The sequence below is a fragment of the Telmatherina bonti genome (assembly GCF_933228915.1).
Source record: "Telmatherina bonti genome assembly, chromosome: 13".
NCBI lineage: Eukaryota > Metazoa > Chordata > Actinopteri > Atheriniformes > Telmatherinidae > Telmatherina > Telmatherina bonti.
In genome coordinates this window covers 34,634,783-34,653,510 of record NC_136611.1, presented here as the reverse complement: position 1 = coordinate 34,653,510, position 18,728 = coordinate 34,634,783, and the positions used below count along the sequence as shown (strand labels likewise).

The 18,728-nt window shown below is 44.7% G+C and overlaps 1 protein-coding gene across 1 annotated transcript in view; it reads right to left on the bottom strand.

Annotated features, from left to right (window-relative positions):
* The window catches only part of LOC306764561 (Golgi-associated plant pathogenesis-related protein 1), a gene marked incomplete at both ends in the record, with an annotated part of 30,779 nt that extends 12,746 nt beyond the window's left edge, over positions 1-18,033 (bottom strand). Inside the window, 4 exons of the mRNA XM_079251735.1 lie at positions 17,340-17,489; positions 17,572-17,649; positions 17,734-17,943; positions 18,027-18,033. Of these exons, the coding sequence (XP_079107861.1) occupies positions 17,340-17,489; positions 17,572-17,649; positions 17,734-17,943; positions 18,027-18,033 (445 nt within the window). The remainder of the gene's footprint in view (positions 1-17,339; positions 17,490-17,571; positions 17,650-17,733; positions 17,944-18,026) is intronic.
* Between the last annotated feature and the right edge of the window lie 695 nt (positions 18,034-18,728).

Here is an 18,728-nt window from a genome sequence, read left to right as displayed (position 1 = left end):
GGATGATGAATGCCACTCAACTCCAGGCACGTTTAAGAGAGGTGAGAGGCACCCAAGTGTCACATCAGACCATTCGAAACCGTTTCCATCAGCGTGGTCTGCGTGCTAGACGACCTGCACGGGTACCGGACCACACCACCAGGAACAGGCATCATCGTCTTGCATGGGCCAGGGAGCATTTACGCTGGACGAGGAACCAGTGGGCCTCAGTGCTGTTCTCTGATGAAAGTCGATTAGCACTGAGCAGAAATGATGGCCGGCAACGATGTTGGAGACGTCAGGGAGAGCGCTATGCATCAGCCACTGTTGTCACCAGGCCAGCTTTTGGTGGTGGCGGTGTTACAGTGTGGGCAGGGGTGTCCACTTGGTACAGAACTGCCCTACACTTTGTGAATGGTACAGTGACAAGCCCATAATACCTGAATAACATCATTAATCCAGTGATTGTGCCCCTACATGAACAGCACAGGCCTAATTTCATCTTCATGGACGACAATGCTCCTGCTCATCGAGGCCGCATCATCAGGGAACGGCTGTTGGAGTCTGGTGTACCTCAAATGGAATGGCCTGCACTCTCTCCAGACCTGAATCCCATTGAAAACCTGTGGGATCAGCTGAGCCGTCGTGTAGAGGCTCGAAACCCTGCACCCCGGAACCTCAATGACCTGAGGGCTGCCCTTCAAGAAGAGTGGGATGCCATGCCTCAGCAGGCAATAAGTTGCCTTGTGAACAGCATGAGACGTCGTTGTCAAGCTGTAATTGATGCTCAAGGGCACATGACGAGATATTGAGACGTTCAATTTTTTTGTTGTGGTGTAACTACCATTGTTGTTACCTTTTGCGTTGAATGAATTTTTTGAGATGAGGAAATCAGTAGTGCATCCTTCTACTTAAATGTCTTACTTTTATGATATTGTATCACTGTAGCATGAACATATTGCATTTTCCATAAATTTCACCTGAAAGCCAAATATCCCTAACTTTTTGTGAGTAGTGTATGTCCAGTATGTCACAAGAGTGCCTCTCAGGACTTGCCATCATCAGCATCAATCATACAATTGCGCAACAGATTTAGTTTTGCATCAAAGAAGGTAAGAGAAGTCTGGTTTTAGATTGCCCTTGCCCTTTCATGTGTGGTCTGATCACCCAAAACAACTTTTGCATTTAAAAATATGTTGAATTAAATAACAAATAATATAATATCCTTTATTAATTGGGGGAGGGGGTCTCTGTACGGATGGATGGATGGATAGATGGATGGGTGGATCGATGGATGGATGGATAGGTGGATAGATGGATGGGTGGATCGATGGATGGATGGATAGGTGGATAGATGAATGGATGGATGGATAGGTGGATGGATGGATGGATGTATGTATGGATGGATGGATAGGCGGATGGATGGATGTACGGATGGATGGATGGATAGGTTGATGGATGGATGGATAGGTGGATGGATGGATGGATGGATAGGTGGATGGATGGGTGTACGGATGGATGGATGGATAGGTTGATGGATGGATAGATGGATGGATGGATGGGTGGGTAGGTGGATGGATGGATGGATGGATGGGCAGGTGGATGGATGGATGGATGGATGGATGGGTGGGTAGGTGGATGGATGGATGGATGGGTAGGTGGATGGATGGATGGATGGATGGATGGATGGGTAGGTGGATGGATAGATGGATGAATAGATGGATGGGTAGGTGGATGGATGGATGGATGAAGGGATGGATGGGTAGGTGGATGGATGGATGATGGATGATAGGTGGATGGATGGATTGATGGATGGATGAATGGATGGATGGGTAGGATGGATGGATGAATGGATGGATGGGTAGGTGGATGGATGGATGGATGGATGGATGGATGGATGGATGGATGGACAGACGGATGGATGGATGGATGGATGGGTAGGTGGATGGATAGATGGGTAGGTGGATGGATGGATAGATGGATGGATGGGTAGGTGGATGGATGGGTGGATGGATGACAGGTGGATGGATGGACTGATGGATGGGTAGGTGGATGGATGGATGGATGGATGGATGGATGGATGGACAGACGGATGGATGGATGGATGGATGGGTAGGTGGATGGATGGATGTATGGATGATGGATGGGTAGGTGGATGGATGGATGGATGGATGGGTAGGTGGATGGATAGATGGATGGATGGGTAGGTGGATGGATGGATGGATGATAGGTGGATGGATGGACTGATGGATGGATGAATGGATGGATGGGTAGGTGGATGGATGGATGGATGGATGGATGGATGGACAGACGGATGGATGGATGGATGGGTAGGTGGATGGATGGATGTATGGATGATGGATGGGTAGGTGGATGGATGGATGGATGGATGGATGGGTAGGTGGATGGATAGATGGATGGATGATAGGTGGATGGATGGATGGGTAGGTGGATGGATGGATGTATGGATGATGGATGGGTAGGTGGATGGATGGATGGATGGATGGATGGGTAGGTGGATGGATGGATGGATGGATGATAGGTGGATGGATGGACTGATGGATGGATGAATGGATGGATGGGTAGGTGGATGGATGGATGGATGGATGGACAGACGGATGGATGGATGGATGGATGGGTAGGTGGATGGATGGATGTATGGATGATGGATGGGTAGGTGGATGGATGGATGGATGGATGGGTAGGTGGACTGATGGATGGATGAATGGATGGGTAGGTGGATGGATGGATGGATGGATGGATGGATGGACAGACGGATGGATGGATGGATGGGTAGGTGGATGGATGGATGTATGGATGATGGATGGGTAGGTGGATGGATGGATGGGTAGGTGGATGGATAGATGGATGGATGATAGGTGGATGGATGGATGGGTAGGTGGATGGATGGATGTATGGATGATGGATGGGTAGGTGGATGGATGGATGGATGGATGGGTAGGTGGATGGATGGATGGATGGATGATAGGTGGATGGATGGACTGATGGATGGATGAATGGATGGATGGGTAGGTGGATGGATGGATGGATGGATGGACAGACGGATGGATGGATGGGTAGGTGGATGGATGGATGTATGGATGATGGATGGGTAGGTGGATGGATGGATGGATGGATGGATGGATGGACAGACGGATGGATGGATGGGTAGGTGGATGGATGGATGTATGGATGATGGATGGGTAGGTGGATGGATGGATGGATGGATGGGTAGGTGGATGGATAGATGGATGAATAGATGGATGGATGGGTAGGTGAATGGATGGATGGATGAATGGTGACTCTTTTACACTCTTCTTCAGTGTGAGGTTTCCCCCTGGAGTTGCTTTTTAAAATGATTCAGTGACACCATCATGAATTCTTTTCATCTACATTGTACATCTACACCAATAAAATCACAGCAAACGTTATCGTGGTCCAGCTTTCTGAAACTGTCCTCTCAGCCAATCAAACTGCAGAATAGTAATGCACAAATCCCCACATCTGGATATCACATTAACCATTACAACAGGGATCAGTGCTCAATATGTGACTTTATCTAAAGGACAAATAGTGGTGAGAGACAAACTGGTGTCTGTGCTTCTGTGCTCATGTTTCTGGGCTACTACAGCAGAAAACCACACACTCATGACTAACCCGTCCATCCCCACCACTCCTGATTCTCCTGATGCTTCTGATGCAGAAGGGGAATCTTGATTCTGCATCACCTAGTTTAACATCAGTCCCTGGATGATGCTGCGCCACGTCAGGTGGTGAACGTCATCTCAAACTCTTGAGCAGGACGATGGAGCCATTATCCTCCACGGTTCCAAGACGTGGATTCAGTGAACACTGCTCGGTCGATACGTCAGGGAAAATGGCTCTGCGGTTTTGTTGCTCACATATGATGGGAAAATGGAAAAATCCTCGAAGGAAAATGTCCAGCAGATAGTGAAACCAGTAACAATACCATGCCATGTTTGGTTTAGTTTCTGAAACCAGTAACAGTGCTGGACACAGGGAACACCTTAGTGGGGAATCAGGAACCAATGGGAACTTAATCAGTACTCTCTGGTGATCACAAAGACCAGGCTTATTAGTGAACTACTGGTTTCAGGGGAAAGGAGGAACCAATTAGAGACTAATAGATACTTAACCAGTACTTACTGGTAACCACAAACCGTTCCCTAATAATATTAATTAATTTTTAGAAAATTCTCTCATCCGGGTTTTTATTTGTTGTAAATCTGTTGGACTGAAGTCGTCGCATATATATATATATATATATATATATATATATATATATATATACATATATATATATATATATATATATATATATATATATATATATATATACATATATATATATATATACATATATATATATATATATATATATAAACACATCAGTGTACAGAAGAGATCAGCTGATGTTCATTCATTACAGCAGCCATGATGAAAAACTATGTAAGAAATGGCAAATTTCATTCATATTAAAGTGTTAAATTTAGCGTCTTTGTTGCTTTCTGAACGGATTTGAAGAAGACAGCCTCCATGCAGGGAGACGTGGAAGACTTAAAGGTCAGCGTTTCTCCTTTTTTCTGGAGAAAAAAGAGAATTTTCCTTTTTTTCTGGAAAATTTAAAAAGCAAACGTTAGACGTCGTCAGTCATGCAGAACAGCCAGACGCAGACAGATGATAAGAATACATCTTTATTAATTCACTGATTTTATTTATAAATGAAAAACCATCGGACATTAAAAAGATCTGAAACGTTAGGTGTGTAACAAAGACTGTTTACTTGTTCCGTACATGCTTGTGAATTAAATGTTAAGTGGTGATAAAGGAGGGTTGTTGTCGTCTACAGCAGGGTGCAGGTTCTCTTCTTCCTCTCCGGGCAAACCGCCTTCCCTCCGCCGGAGCTGCTGTCTGCTGCAGCCACCCCTCGGCTGGCTGTAAAATGCACAGCGTTTACTCTGGAAAGCGACATTAACATGCAAGGTATGCAGGCGTGAGGCAGGCAGCAGGACACGTGTGAACATCTTTAAAGCTGCACCAGACAGGAGCATGTCATTCTCAGGGAGTTCCAGGGCTTGTTAAACATTAGCAGAAACATGGTGGCACCTGAAACAGTCTCAGCCAGCGGGAATGAATCAACCTGCTGGACAGGTTCCCCCCAAACATCACCGTCTGGCTATTTAACACAAGAATACTGGAAAAGTGTCAACTAATTTCCTCCTCCCTGATAAATGAGGCAAATATAGAGCAATGAGCAGGTTTAATCCAGTTCTTAAGGTAGCAAAATATGGGCAAAGAGGTGGAGCTAAGAGGGGGGGCTGTGAGCGTCATGGTGGATGATTGACATCGAGCGAACTCCGAGCTTTCTGTAGATAAAAGCTAACCGAGCTAACTCGGAGCTAACAGGAGCTAACAAGCTAACCGGTAACAAGGTAACCGGGCTAAAGCTAAGTCACGTTGCTAACTGTCTTAAAACGTTGTTCTACGTTCTTCTGACTTGAAGCTAGAGATTGGTACCTGTCAATCAAAAGGACACGCCCCTAAATATGCCGAACTTCGAGATTAAATTACTTTTAAACGGGTGAGTTAGAAAAAAATTTACTCCCCCTGACCTATTAAACCTAAAATGGATTTTTGAACTAGGCTATAAACATGTTTCTGCTGTGAAGTTGGTCTTTTTAACATGGGAGTCTATGGGGATTTGCTCTGTTTTGCAGTCCCTAGTGGATGAAGGGGGAACTGCTGTTTTATGCACTTCTGCATAGGCTTCACTTTTAACCGCCAGAGGTTGCTGCTTGGCTAAAACACAGGTGGCAGCACATAAGGATACTATCCTGACGTGAACGTGAATATTTGTGTGTATGAGTGTATTATTATTATTTTTATTCATGCCATACAGGGTTGTTGCATGAAAGAAAAGCATTAAATGTGAAAGCTCCTGGTTTAGAAGGATTCCTTAACCTGAAACTTGTCTGGTCTTTGAACCCTCGTACAGATAAACTCTGTAAAAAACATGTTTATACCCTCTTGCATCTGTTGGCAAACAAAAGCATCCAGACAATGACAATATCACAACAAATTCCACAGAAAATCAGAAGATAGCTTTCCATGGAAGTATCGCCATGGAAACACAACACACATACCCTTCCACATAGCTTCAACAAAATGCCACAAGTTTCCTGAGAAACTCTGAGGGAGTCGCTGAAAAAATCAGATGTGGGAGATTTTTCACCTGGATAAAACAATGTTGTCCAGCCAGTTATTTAGCCAGTTGTCCAGTCAGTTGTCCAGCAGGCTGTCCAGAAGGCTGTCCAGCCAGTACTCCAACCAGTTATTTAGCCAGTTGTCTAGTCAGTTGTCTAGCAGTTGTCCAGTCAGTTGTCCGGCCAGTTGTCCGGCCAGTCGTCTAGCCAGTTGTCTAGCAGGGTGTCCAGCAGTACTCCAACCAGTTATTTATCCAGTTGTCCAGCCAGTTGTCCGGCCAGTTGTCCGGCCAGTCGTCTAGCCAGTTGTCTAGCAGGGTGTCCAGCAGTACTCCAACCAGTTATTTATCCAGTTGTCCAGCCAGTTGTCCGGCCAGTTGTCCGGCCAGTCGTCTAGCCAGTTGTCTAGCAGGGTGTCCAGCAGTACTCCAACCAGTTATTTATCCAGTTGTCCAGCCAGTTGTCCGGCCAGTTGTCTAGCAGTTGTCCGGCCAGTTGTCCAGCCAGTTGTCTAGCAGTTGACCGGCCAGTTGTCCAGCAGGGTGTCCAGCAGTACTCCAACCAGTTATATATCCAGTTGTCCAGCCAGTTGTCCGGCCAGCTGTCCGGCCAGTTGTCTAGCAGTTGACCGGCCAGTTGTCCAGCCAGCTGTCTAGCAGTTGTCCAGCAGGGTGTCCAGCAGTACTCCAACCAGTTATTTATGCAGTTGTCCAGCCAGTTGTCCGGCCAGTTGTCAGGCCAGTTGTTCAGCCAGTTGTCCAATCAGTTGCCTAGCAGTTGTCCAGCCAGCTGTCCAGCCATTTGTCTAGCAGTTGTCCAGCCAGTTGTCCAGCCAGTTGTCCAATCAGTTGCCTAGCAGTTGTCCAGCCAGTTGTCCAGCCAGTTGTCCAGTCAGTTGTCCAGCCAGTTGTCCAGCCAGTTGTCCAGCCAGGCATCATGGATGAAGTATGCACATGAGACATCATCCAAGCATGTTTTAGCCGCAGTACACATCAGAAACATCTTCTTAATTTTGTCCCAGCCACAGACAAAAGGAAGACCTTTCAGCTCAACTGTTGATCTTTGCGGCTCCTGATTGGACATTACCATCAGTTTAAGTAATATTATTGGTTAAAAGTTTGAAGGGAGTTACTTCTTAATTTCTTGGCCCAAATAGGTCTCTTAGCAGCAGAGCAGTGACTGAGATCTGTTTTTATATTAATTTTTATGAAGAAACTGTGATGAATTATGGTGTTGTTATGGTTTACTCAATGTGGATTTACCATGTAGAGTCTCTGAATAAACACAGCAAACTGTGACTGGATGGGATTTAAATGCTTGGAAAACCTCCACAAGTCACCTAATAAATCAGATATTCATCACAACTTACTCCACACAGTTACACACCACCATTCCTGAGAAGTTGTTCTGGAAAACTCTGCAAAACTGTTCTGTTTACCACATTATCTGTAAGCAAATGTACTTCTAATACAAGTGTTTCTGTTTCAGTTAATAGTTGATTTCCAGCTGCATATAAAACAATGTTTCATGCAGTCATGCTATCTTAAGATCTGACCTCCAGACTTTTAAAAGGTTGGTGACAGCTATTTAACTTTTGGTTTAACAAGCAACATTTGAAGATGATACTGAGTGAAAAGTTATAATTTCATGGTTTTGTTTCAGTCGGCATTGGGCAGCACATTCACACGAATAACTGGGAACCAATAAGAGAAAGTCATGAGAAACTTGTGAAAAACAGTTGTAGTTAAATAATCTGATACAGTGTTCTCTTAAAAAGGGACGTGCATGAACTTGGATCAAGATTTAAGATTTTAGAGTTTATTTAATCTCACAGTGGAGAAATTCACTCGTTACAGCAGCAGTATTTTGTCGTTTATACAACTGTCGTATAAACGACCACAACAGACCGGCGCAGAGTCCGCATTACTGCTGGTGCCGCACCGATCCGTCTGTCGATCTCACGCTCCATCCTTCCCACACTCATGAACAAGACCCCGAGATATTTAAACTCCTCCACTTGAGGCAGGTCCTCACTCTCGACCCAGAGAGGACAATCCACCCTATTCCGGCTGAGGACCATGGTTTCAGATTTGGAGGTGCCGATTCTCATCCCGGCCGCTTCACACTCGGCCGCGAATCCCTCAAGTGAGAGCTGGAGATCACGACCAGATGAAGCCAACAGGACCACGTCATCTGCAAAAAGCAGAGACCCAATCCTGAGGCCACCAAGTCTGATCCCCTCAAAACCTCAGCTGCGCCTAGAAATTCTGTCCATATAAGTTATGAACAGAATCGGTGATAAAGGGCAGCCTTGGCAGAGTTCAATCCTCACCGGAAACGAATCCAACTTAATACTGGCAATGCGAACCGAGCTCTGTGTGAGAATCAGCACCTCCAAATCTAAGACCATGGTCCTCAGCCAGAACAGGGTGGATTGCCCTCTCCCGGTCGGGAGTGAGGTCCTTCCTCAAGTGGAGGAGTTTAAATATCTCAGGGTCTTGTTCACGAGTGAGGGAAGGATGGAGCGCGAGATCAACAGACGGATTGGTGCGGCGTCTGCAGTAATGTGGACTCTGCGCCGGTCTGTCGTGGTGAAGAAGGAGCTGAGCCAGAAGGCGAAGCTCTCGATTTACCAGTCAATCTACGTTCCTACCCTCACCTATTGTCATGAGCTGTGGGTCGTGACCGAAAGAACCAGATCTCGTATACAGGCGGCATCTGGTCAGGATGCCTCCTGGACCTCCCTGGTGAGGTGTTCCAGGCACGTCCCTCTGGGAGGAGACCCCGGGGAAGACCCAGGACACGCTGGAGGGATTATATCTCTCAGCTGGCCTGGGAACACCTCGGGATCCCCCCCGCAGAGTTGGCAAATGTGGCTGGGGAGAGGGAAGTGTGGGCTTCCCTGCTTAGGCTGCTGCCCCGTGACCCAACCCTGGCTAAGCGGCTGAAAATGAAGATGAAAATGAAGGAAAAAAATGGAGGAGAAACGCTACAAAGGTGAAGGTATGCAGGTCTCTGTGAGTGACGTTACTATACATGTAATGAAACAGCAGCCTGTACACTATTTATTATCATCTTGCCAATATTGCTACTTCACCACAGAAGTATTTGGTTTTGTGCTTTGCTGCAGCAACTGTTAAAATTTGCAGCATTAAAGTCAGTTTCCAGTCAGTTTCCAATAGGCTGGTTTGTGTTTGCAACACAAAACGCAAGGCAAATTCACATGTTAGTCTGGGAATTTAGTAACAATCGTTCATCCTGACTGTGGAACTTTTAATGCTATACGTCGGTCTATGACTTAAATACCTCAAATAACATACATGTGATGTCAATATACATTGACATGACTTTATAGCTTCATGTGATTCTTTTTTAATAATTTGTATTATGCTGAGTTGATAGGATGTCAACAAATGATAAATTGTGCATTATTAAGGTTTATTTTAATTAGGTAACTGATGCATGTTCAATGGGATCTAACTTACATATTGTATCTTAATTGTAAATTCATGGGCACTTGAAGTTTCATGGGCTCCCACTGGCCAAATACACTACTCACAAAAAGTTAGGGATATTCAGCTTTTGGGTGAAGTTTCACAACAAGCCTAAAATGCATTCAAACATGTACAGGTGAACTTAATGTGATCTTCTCTAAGCTTTTAAATGCACATGTCCAACTGTTAAATGTTTCAATAAATTTTGCACAAGTTGCTGTTCTCTAACAAGGAGCTTAACGGCAAAAATCACGGCAGGTGTGTGATCCTTGAATTGACCAATAAATGTCCTGGTTCAATTAGAGCTGGTGTTTAAACAGTTGTCCTCATCATGCTGTTCACATTTTGACATCATGAGACCAAGACGACACCTAACAATGGAACAACAGTCCCTTGCCATTGCGATGCTTCAAACAGGACGTTCTCAGACAGAAGTGGCCACTGAGCTTGGAGTGTCACAGAGTGTCATCAGCAGGTTGCAACAGAGATATCCAGAGACTGGAAGAGTCACAGAAAGGCCTAGAAGTGGACGTCCTTTGGCCACATCCCGTGCTGATGACCGCTACATTGTGAACACTGCCCTGAGAAACCGGATGATGAATGCCACTCAACTCCAGGCACGTTTAAGAGAGGTGAGAGGCACCCAAGTGTCACATCAGACCATTCGAAACCGTTTCCATCAGCGTGGTCTGCGTGCTAGACGACCTGCACGGGTACCGGACCACACCACCAGGAACAGGCATCATCGTCTTGCATGGGCCAGGGAGCATTTACGCTGGACGAGGAACCAGTGGGCCTCAGTGCTGTTCTCTGATGAAAGTCGATTAGCACTGAGCAGAAATGATGGCCGGCAACGATGTTGGAGACGTCAGGGAGAGCGCTATGCATCAGCCACTGTTGTCACCAGGCCAGCTTTTGGTGGTGGCGGTGTTACAGTGTGGGCAGGGGTGTCCACTTGGTACAGAACTGCCCTACACTTTGTGAATGGTACAGTGACAAGCCCATAATACCTGAATAACATCATTAATCCAGTGATTGTGCCCCTACATGAACAGCACAGGCCTAATTTCATCTTCATGGACGACAATGCTCCTGCTCATCGAGGCCGCATCATCAGGGAACGGCTGTTGGAGTCTGGTGTACCTCAAATGGAATGGCCTGCACTCTCTCCAGACCTGAATCCCATTGAAAACCTGTGGGATCAGCTGAGCCGTCGTGTAGAGGCTCGAAACCCTGCACCCAGGAACCTCAATGACATGAGGGCTGCCCTTCAAGAAGAGTGGGATGCCATGCCTCAGCAGGCAATAAGTTGCCTTGTGAACAGCATGAGACGTCGTTGTCAAGCTGTAATTGATGCTCAAGGGCACATGACGAGATATTGAGACGTTCAATTTTTTTGTTGTGGTGTAACTACCATTGTTGTTACCTTTTGCGTTGAATGAATTTTTTGAGATGAGGAAATCAGTAGTGCATCCTTCTACTTAAATGTCTTACTTTTATGATATTGTATCACTGTAGCATGAACATATTGCATTTTCCATAAATTTCACCTGAAAGCCAAATATCCCTAACTTTTTGTGAGTAGTGTATGTCCAGTATGTCACAAGAGTGCCTCTCAGGACTTGCCATCATCAGCATCAATCATACAATTGCGCAACAGATTTAGTTTTGCATCAAAGAAGGTAAGAGAAGTCTGGTTTTAGATTGCCCTTGCCCTTTCATGTGTGGTCTGATCACCCAAAACAACTTTTGCATTTAAAAATATGTTGAATTAAATAACAAATAATATAATATCCTTTATTAATTGGGGGAGGGGGTCTCTGTACGGATGGATGGATGGATAGATGGATGGGTGGATCGATGGATGGATGGATAGGTGGATAGATGGATGGGTGGATCGATGGATGGATGGATAGGTGGATAGATGAATGGATGGATGGATAGGTGGATGGATGGATGGATGTATGTATGGATGGATGGATAGGCGGATGGATGGATGTACGGATGGATGGATGGATAGGTTGATGGATGGATGGATAGGTGGATGGATGGATGGATGGATAGGTGGATGGATGGGTGTACGGATGGATGGATGGATAGGTTGATGGATGGATAGATGGATGGATGGATGGGTGGGTAGGTGGATGGATGGATGGATGGATGGGTGGGTAGGTGGATGGATGGATGGATGGGTAGGTGGATGGATGGATGGATGGATGGATGGGTAGGTGGATGGATAGATGGATGAATAGATGGATGGGTAGGTGGATGGATGGATGGATGAAGGGATGGATGGGTAGGTGGATGGATGGATGATGGATGATAGGTGGATGGATGGATTGATGGATGGATGAATGGATGGATGGATGAATGGATGGATGGGTAGGTGGATGGATGGATGGATGGATGGATGGATGGATGGATGGATGGACAGACGGATGGATGGATGGATGGATGGGTAGGTGGATGGATAGATGGATGGATGGATGGATGGATAGATGGATGGATGGGTAGGTGGATGGATGGATGGATGGATGATAGGTGGATGGATGGACTGATGGATGGGTAGGTGGATGGATGGATGGATGGATGGATGGATGGATGGACAGACGGATGGATGGATGGATGGATGGGTAGGTGGATGGATGGATGTATGGATGATGGATGGGTAGGTGGATGGATGGATGGGTAGGTGGATGGATAGATGGATGAATAGATGGATGGATGGGTAGGTGGATGGATGGATGGATGATAGGTGGATGGATGGACTGATGGATGGATGAATGGATGGATGGGTAGGTGGATGGATGGATGGATGGATGGACAGACGGATGGATGGATGGATGGGTAGGTGGATGGATGGATGTATGGATGATGGATGGGTAGGTGGATGGATGGATGGATGGATGGATGGGTAGGTGGATGGATAGATGGATGGATGATAGGTGGATGGATGGATGGGTAGGTGGATGGATGGATGTATGGATGATGGATGGGTAGGTGGATGGATGGATGGATGGATGGGTAGGTGGATGGATGGATGATAGGTGGATGGATGGACTGATGGATGGATGAATGGATGGATGGGTAGGTGGATGGATGGATGGATGGATGGACAGACGGATGGATGGATGGATGGATGGGTAGGTGGATGGATGGATGTATGGATGATGGATGGGTAGGTGGATGGATGGATGGATGGATGGGTAGGTGGATGGATAGATGGATGAATAGATGGATGGATGGGTAGGTGAATGGATGGATGGATGAATGGTGACTCTTTTACACTCTTCTTCAGTGTGAGGTTTCCCCCTGGAGTTGCTTTTTAAAATGATTCAGTGACACCATCATGAATTCTTTTCATCTACATTGTACATCTACACCAATAAAATCACAGCAAACGTTATCGTGGTCCAGCTTTCTGAAACTGTCCTCTCAGCCAATCAAACTGCAGAATAGTAATGCACAAATCCCCACATCTGGATATCACATTAACCATTACAACAGGGATCAGTGCTCAATATGTGACTTTATCTAAAGGACAAATAGTGGTGAGAGACAAACTGGTGTCTGTGCTTCTGTGCTCATGTTTCTGGGCTACTACAGCAGAAAACCACACACTCATGACTAACCCGTCCATCCCCACCACTCCTGATTCTCCTGATGCTTCTGATGCAGAAGGGGAATCTTGATTCTGCATCACCTAGTTTAACATCAGTCCCTGGATGATGCTGCGCCACGTCAGGTGGTGAACGTCATCTCAAACTCTTGAGCAGGACGATGGAGCCATTATCCTCCACGGTTCCAAGACGTGGATTCAGTGAACACTGCTCGGTCGATACGTCAGGGAAAATGGCTCTGCGGTTTTGTTGCTCACATATGATGGGAAAATGGAAAAATCCTCGAAGGAAAATGTCCAGCAGATAGTGAAACCAGTAACAATACCATGCCATGTTTGGTTTAGTTTCTGAAACCAGTAACAGTGCTGGACACAGGGAACACCTTAGTGGGGAATCAGGAACCAATGGGAACTTAATCAGTACTCTCTGGTGATCACAAAGACCAGGCTTATTAGTGAACTACTGGTTTCAGGGGAAAGGAGGAACCAATTAGAGACTAATAGATACTTAACCAGTACTTACTGGTAACCACAAACCGTTCCCTAATAATATTAATTAATTTTTAGAAAATTCTCTCATCCGGGTTTTTATTTGTTGTAAATCTGTTGGACTGAAGTCGTCGCATATATATATATATATATATATATATATATATATATATATATATATATATATATATATATATATATACATATATATATATATATACATATATATATATATATATATATATATATATATATATATATATATATATATAAACACATCAGTGTACAGAAGAGATCAGCTGATGTTCATTCATTACAGCAGCCATGATGAAAAACTATGTAAGAAATGGCAAATTTCATTCATATTAAAGTGTTAAATTTAGCGTCTTTGTTGCTTTCTGAACGGATTTGAAGAAGACAGCCTCCATGCAGGGAGACGTGGAAGACTTAAAGGTCAGCGTTTCTCCTTTTTTCTGGAGAAAAAAGAGAATTTTCCTTTTTTTCTGGAAAATTTAAAAAGCAAACGTTAGACGTCGTCAGTCATGCAGAACAGCCAGACGCAGACAGATGATAAGAATACATCTTTATTAATTCACTGATTTTATTTATAAATGAAAAACCATCGGACATTAAAAAGATCTGAAACGTTAGGTGTGTAACAAAGACTGTTTACTTGTTCCGTACATGCTTGTGAATTAAATGTTAAGTGGTGATAAAGGAGGGTTGTTGTCGTCTACAGCAGGGTGCAGGTTCTCTTCTTCCTCTCCGGGCTAACCGCCTTCCCTCCGCCGGAGCTGCTGTCTGCTGCAGCCACCCCTCGGCTGGCTGTAAAATGCACAGCGTTTACTCTGGAAAGCGACATTAACATGCAAGGTATGCAGGCGTGAGGCAGGCAGCAGGACACGTGTGAACATCTTTAAAGCTGCACCAGACAGGAGCATGTCATTCTCAGGGAGTTCCAGGGCTTGTTAAACATTAGCAGAAACATGGTGGCACCTGAAACAGTCTCAGCCAGCGGGAATGAATCAACCTGCTGGACAGGTTCCCCCCAAACATCACCGTCTGGCTATTTAACACAAGAATACTGGAAAAGTGTCAACTAATTTCCTCCTCCCTGATAAATGAGGCAAATATAGAGCAATGAGTCTTTATTCTCTTTATAAACGAACTCCAGTCCTGCATGTTTCATAAAGCTGCAGAAAAATAGCAGTAAAATTATCACCAAAGCAGGTTTAATCCAGTTCTTAAGGTAGCAAACGTGGTTGGAGCCTCATTTCAGGTGAAGATAACGTTATTCAATTCAATTCAGTTCAATTCAACTTTATTTATATAGCGTCAAATCACGGCAATGCCATCTCAAGATGCTTTACAGACAGAGGGGAAAACATAATGAAGGCCAATTCATAACAGCCTATATAAGGAAACCAACAGATTGAGTTGAGTCCAACTCAATCTCCCATCCTGAGCAAGCACACTGGCAACAGTGGGAAGGAAAAAACTCCCTTTTAACAGGAAGGAAACCTCCGGCAGAACCCGGCTCAGGACAGGCAGCCATCTGCCTCTGCTGTGTGGGGGGAAGAGGACAGAAAGACAACAGACAACAGGAACTGCTACTCCCGGCCAGGGAGACCTGCTGAGACAGGAGACATACATGTTAATGATGCAACACTGTTATGGGGGGGGGGGGTAAAAGAAAGAGATAGAGAGAAAAAGAAAGAAGCTCAGTGTATCAGGAAATGTCCCTCAGCAGTCTAAACCTATAGCAGCATAACTAAGGGATGCTAACCATCCCTAGCTTAGGACTTATCAAAAAGATAAGTCTTCAGCCTAGTCTTAAAGGTGGGGAGGGTGTCTGCTTCCCTAACACTAACTGGGAGCTTATTCCATAAGAGAGGGGCCTGATAACCAAAGGCTCTGCCTCCTGCTCGGCTCTTTGAGACTCTAGGAACCACAAGTAAGCCTGCAGTCTGCGAACGAAGTACTCTGCTTGGTATATAAGGAACTATGAGGTCTTTGATATATAGTGGTGCCTGGTTGTGGAGGGCTTTATATGTAAGGAGAAGGATTTTAAATTCTATTCTAGATTCAACAGGCAGCCAATGAAGAGAGGCTAAAACTGGAGAAATATGATCTCTCATGCTTGTTCTGGTCAGGACTCTGGCTGCAGAATTCTGGATCAGCTGAAGGCTTTTCAGGGCATATTTAGGACAGCCCAGTAATAGAGAGTTACAGTAATCTAGTCTCGAAGTAACAAAAGCGTGAATCAGTTTTTCTGCATCACTCCGAGACAGAATGTCCCTAATTTTGGCTATGTTACGTAAATGAAAGAAGGCTGTTTTAGTAACCTGCTTAATATGTGGGCCAAAGGACAGGTCAGGGTCAAATATTACTCCAAGGTTTCTCACTGTAGCACTGGAAGCTAAAGTAATGCCATCCAGGTTCATTACAAAACCGGAAAATTTAGCTCTTGAGTTTTTCAGATCCAACGAGAATTACTTCAGTCTTATCTGAGTTTAAGAGGAGAAAATTTCTAGACATCCAAGTCTTTATGTCTATGAGACAATTTTGTAGCCTATCAAGCTGATTTGTTTCATCTGGTTTAAAGGATAAGTATATCTGAGTATCATCTGCATAACAATGAAAGTTTATTCCATGCTGTCTAATAATTTTGCCTAAAGGGAGCATATATAGCGTGAAGAGTACTGGTCCAAGTACAGAACCTTGAGGAACTCCATGACTTACTGTAGTTTGGGAGGAGGACTTGTCATTTACATGAACAAACTGAAGTCTATCAGATAAATATGATTTAAACCAGCTTAACACTGTACCTGTAATTCCAATCACCTGTTCTAGTCTCTGTAACAGAATGTTATGATCGACTGTATCAAATGCAGCACTAAGATCAAGCAAGATAAGTCCTTTGTCTGAGGCCATAAGAAGGTCATTAGTAACTTTCACCAATGCTGTCTCAGTGCTATGATGAGCTCTAAATCCTGACTGAAACTCCTCGCATAAATTATTTCTGCTCAGGTGGGCATGTAGCTGAGCGGAAACTATTTTCTCCAGAATTTTGGACATAAACGGGAGGTTAGATATAGGTCTATAATTTGCTATCACCTCTGGATCCAGAGATTGCTTTTTAAGTAAAGGCTTGATTACAGCAGTTTTAAATGATTGTGGTACATATCCTGTCACTAAAGACATATTGATAAGATTTAGTAGTGATGTATCAATTAAAGGGAAAATGTCCTTAAAGAGGCTCGTTGGGAGAGGGTCTAAGATACAGGTGGATGGTTTAGATGAAGCTATTATTTCCGATGTCAGATAATCCATCTGATGAAATAGTGTCTGCAGGAGCAGAAACACCTCTTATCGCTGATCAGGCACCAGTTTAAACCACACAAGAAGAATATTTATCTGAACATGGTTTTTAGATGTTGTAGATGAAGACTTGAACCAGAAGCAGAACCTGCTCAGCTCTGCTGAATCTTTCATGATCACAGAGTTAAACTACAAATTAAAAACTCCTCTTACCTTTTGGGCTGACATTTTTCTCAAAGTAGCCGGGATTTGTGAAGTTTCCGGCGGGGCGGTACTGACCAACCACAAAGACTTTCTGACCATCAGAGGCCAAGCCCACTCCCAGTTCTTTACTGTCCTTCCACACCACCTGAGTGAAATGTCCTGCAGGAAAACACAGCGGCATCATGAAGCAGGTGATGAAAGAAAGAATCTGTTCATCCAGACTGAAAAACAGGAGTTTTACCAGTGTTGCTCTGGAATCCAGGCTGGCTGAAGTCGTAATCCTTGATCTCACTGTACCATGAATCCACAGCTTCTTTTCCTGAAACACACAGATGTGTGTAAACATCATTCTGAACAGAAGCATCAACACACACACACACACACACAGCAGATAACGGTCTACCTGTTGGATTGACAGATGAGGAACTAGACATGAAGAAGACGTTCTCTCCATCCTTAGTGGCGCTGTGTCCCAGGCACCTCTTCCCCAGCAGGTGGTCGGCCCATTTCTGCGCCGCTGCATTCAGCTCGCTGCTATAGGCCAGTGGGGGGGCGCTGTGCATCGCCCTGTAGGTGTTGTGGGTGTCCAGGAACTCCTTCATGAAGCTTTCATCTGCAAACATGATGAACTGAATGTAAAGAAGCAGCTCCAGGTTTGTTGAGCTGTAAAGCTGCTGGGATGCAGAGCACCCTTACCTGCCATGTTTAGGTTGAGTTTCTGAGGCTGAAATGAAATGAAGACACAGTTAGAAATAACTAGCAGCACATCAGGAGCATCATCTTTGTTCTCATGATAAAGGTTTTTTATTCGCAGACATCTCCGCTGCTCACCTGGTTCAGGGTGTTTCAGGTCTGGTTGAGTCTCTGCTCCTCCGTCTGGAGGCTGGTATTTATGGAGACAAACTTGACTTGTCCCTCCTCACATGTAGGAGGAGACTGACACCAGCTCATCATCAGGCAGCTAACAGCACAAGTTGTTCTTGTTGCATGTTCCCGTTTTGTTTTTCTTTAGACATATAATCACCTGGTGAATAGGTTAGTCTGCGTTCTCATAATTATAGGTAATTAATGTGGTTGAAATGCTTTTTAGCAAGGCTTTTGTGAAGGTAGAAGAATCCCAAGTTGCCACCAAACAGGCTGTAAAAGGCTTTTCTCCAGTGTAACGCAGCGACAGCCTGCAGGTACGAGCATGTGAACCAAAGTGAGGTCTGAATTTAACAGAAACGAGCAGAAGACTTCAAACGCACATGGACCTCATTAGCTCACCATAAAACCTCTGATCCTGCAATTTAATGCATGCTTCTGTTCCCCACACACCCAAAAAACATCACATATCACACGGACGTGACGAGGTTTTCGCGCCACCTGGGAATATTTAGAACATTCAGCTTCAGCTTG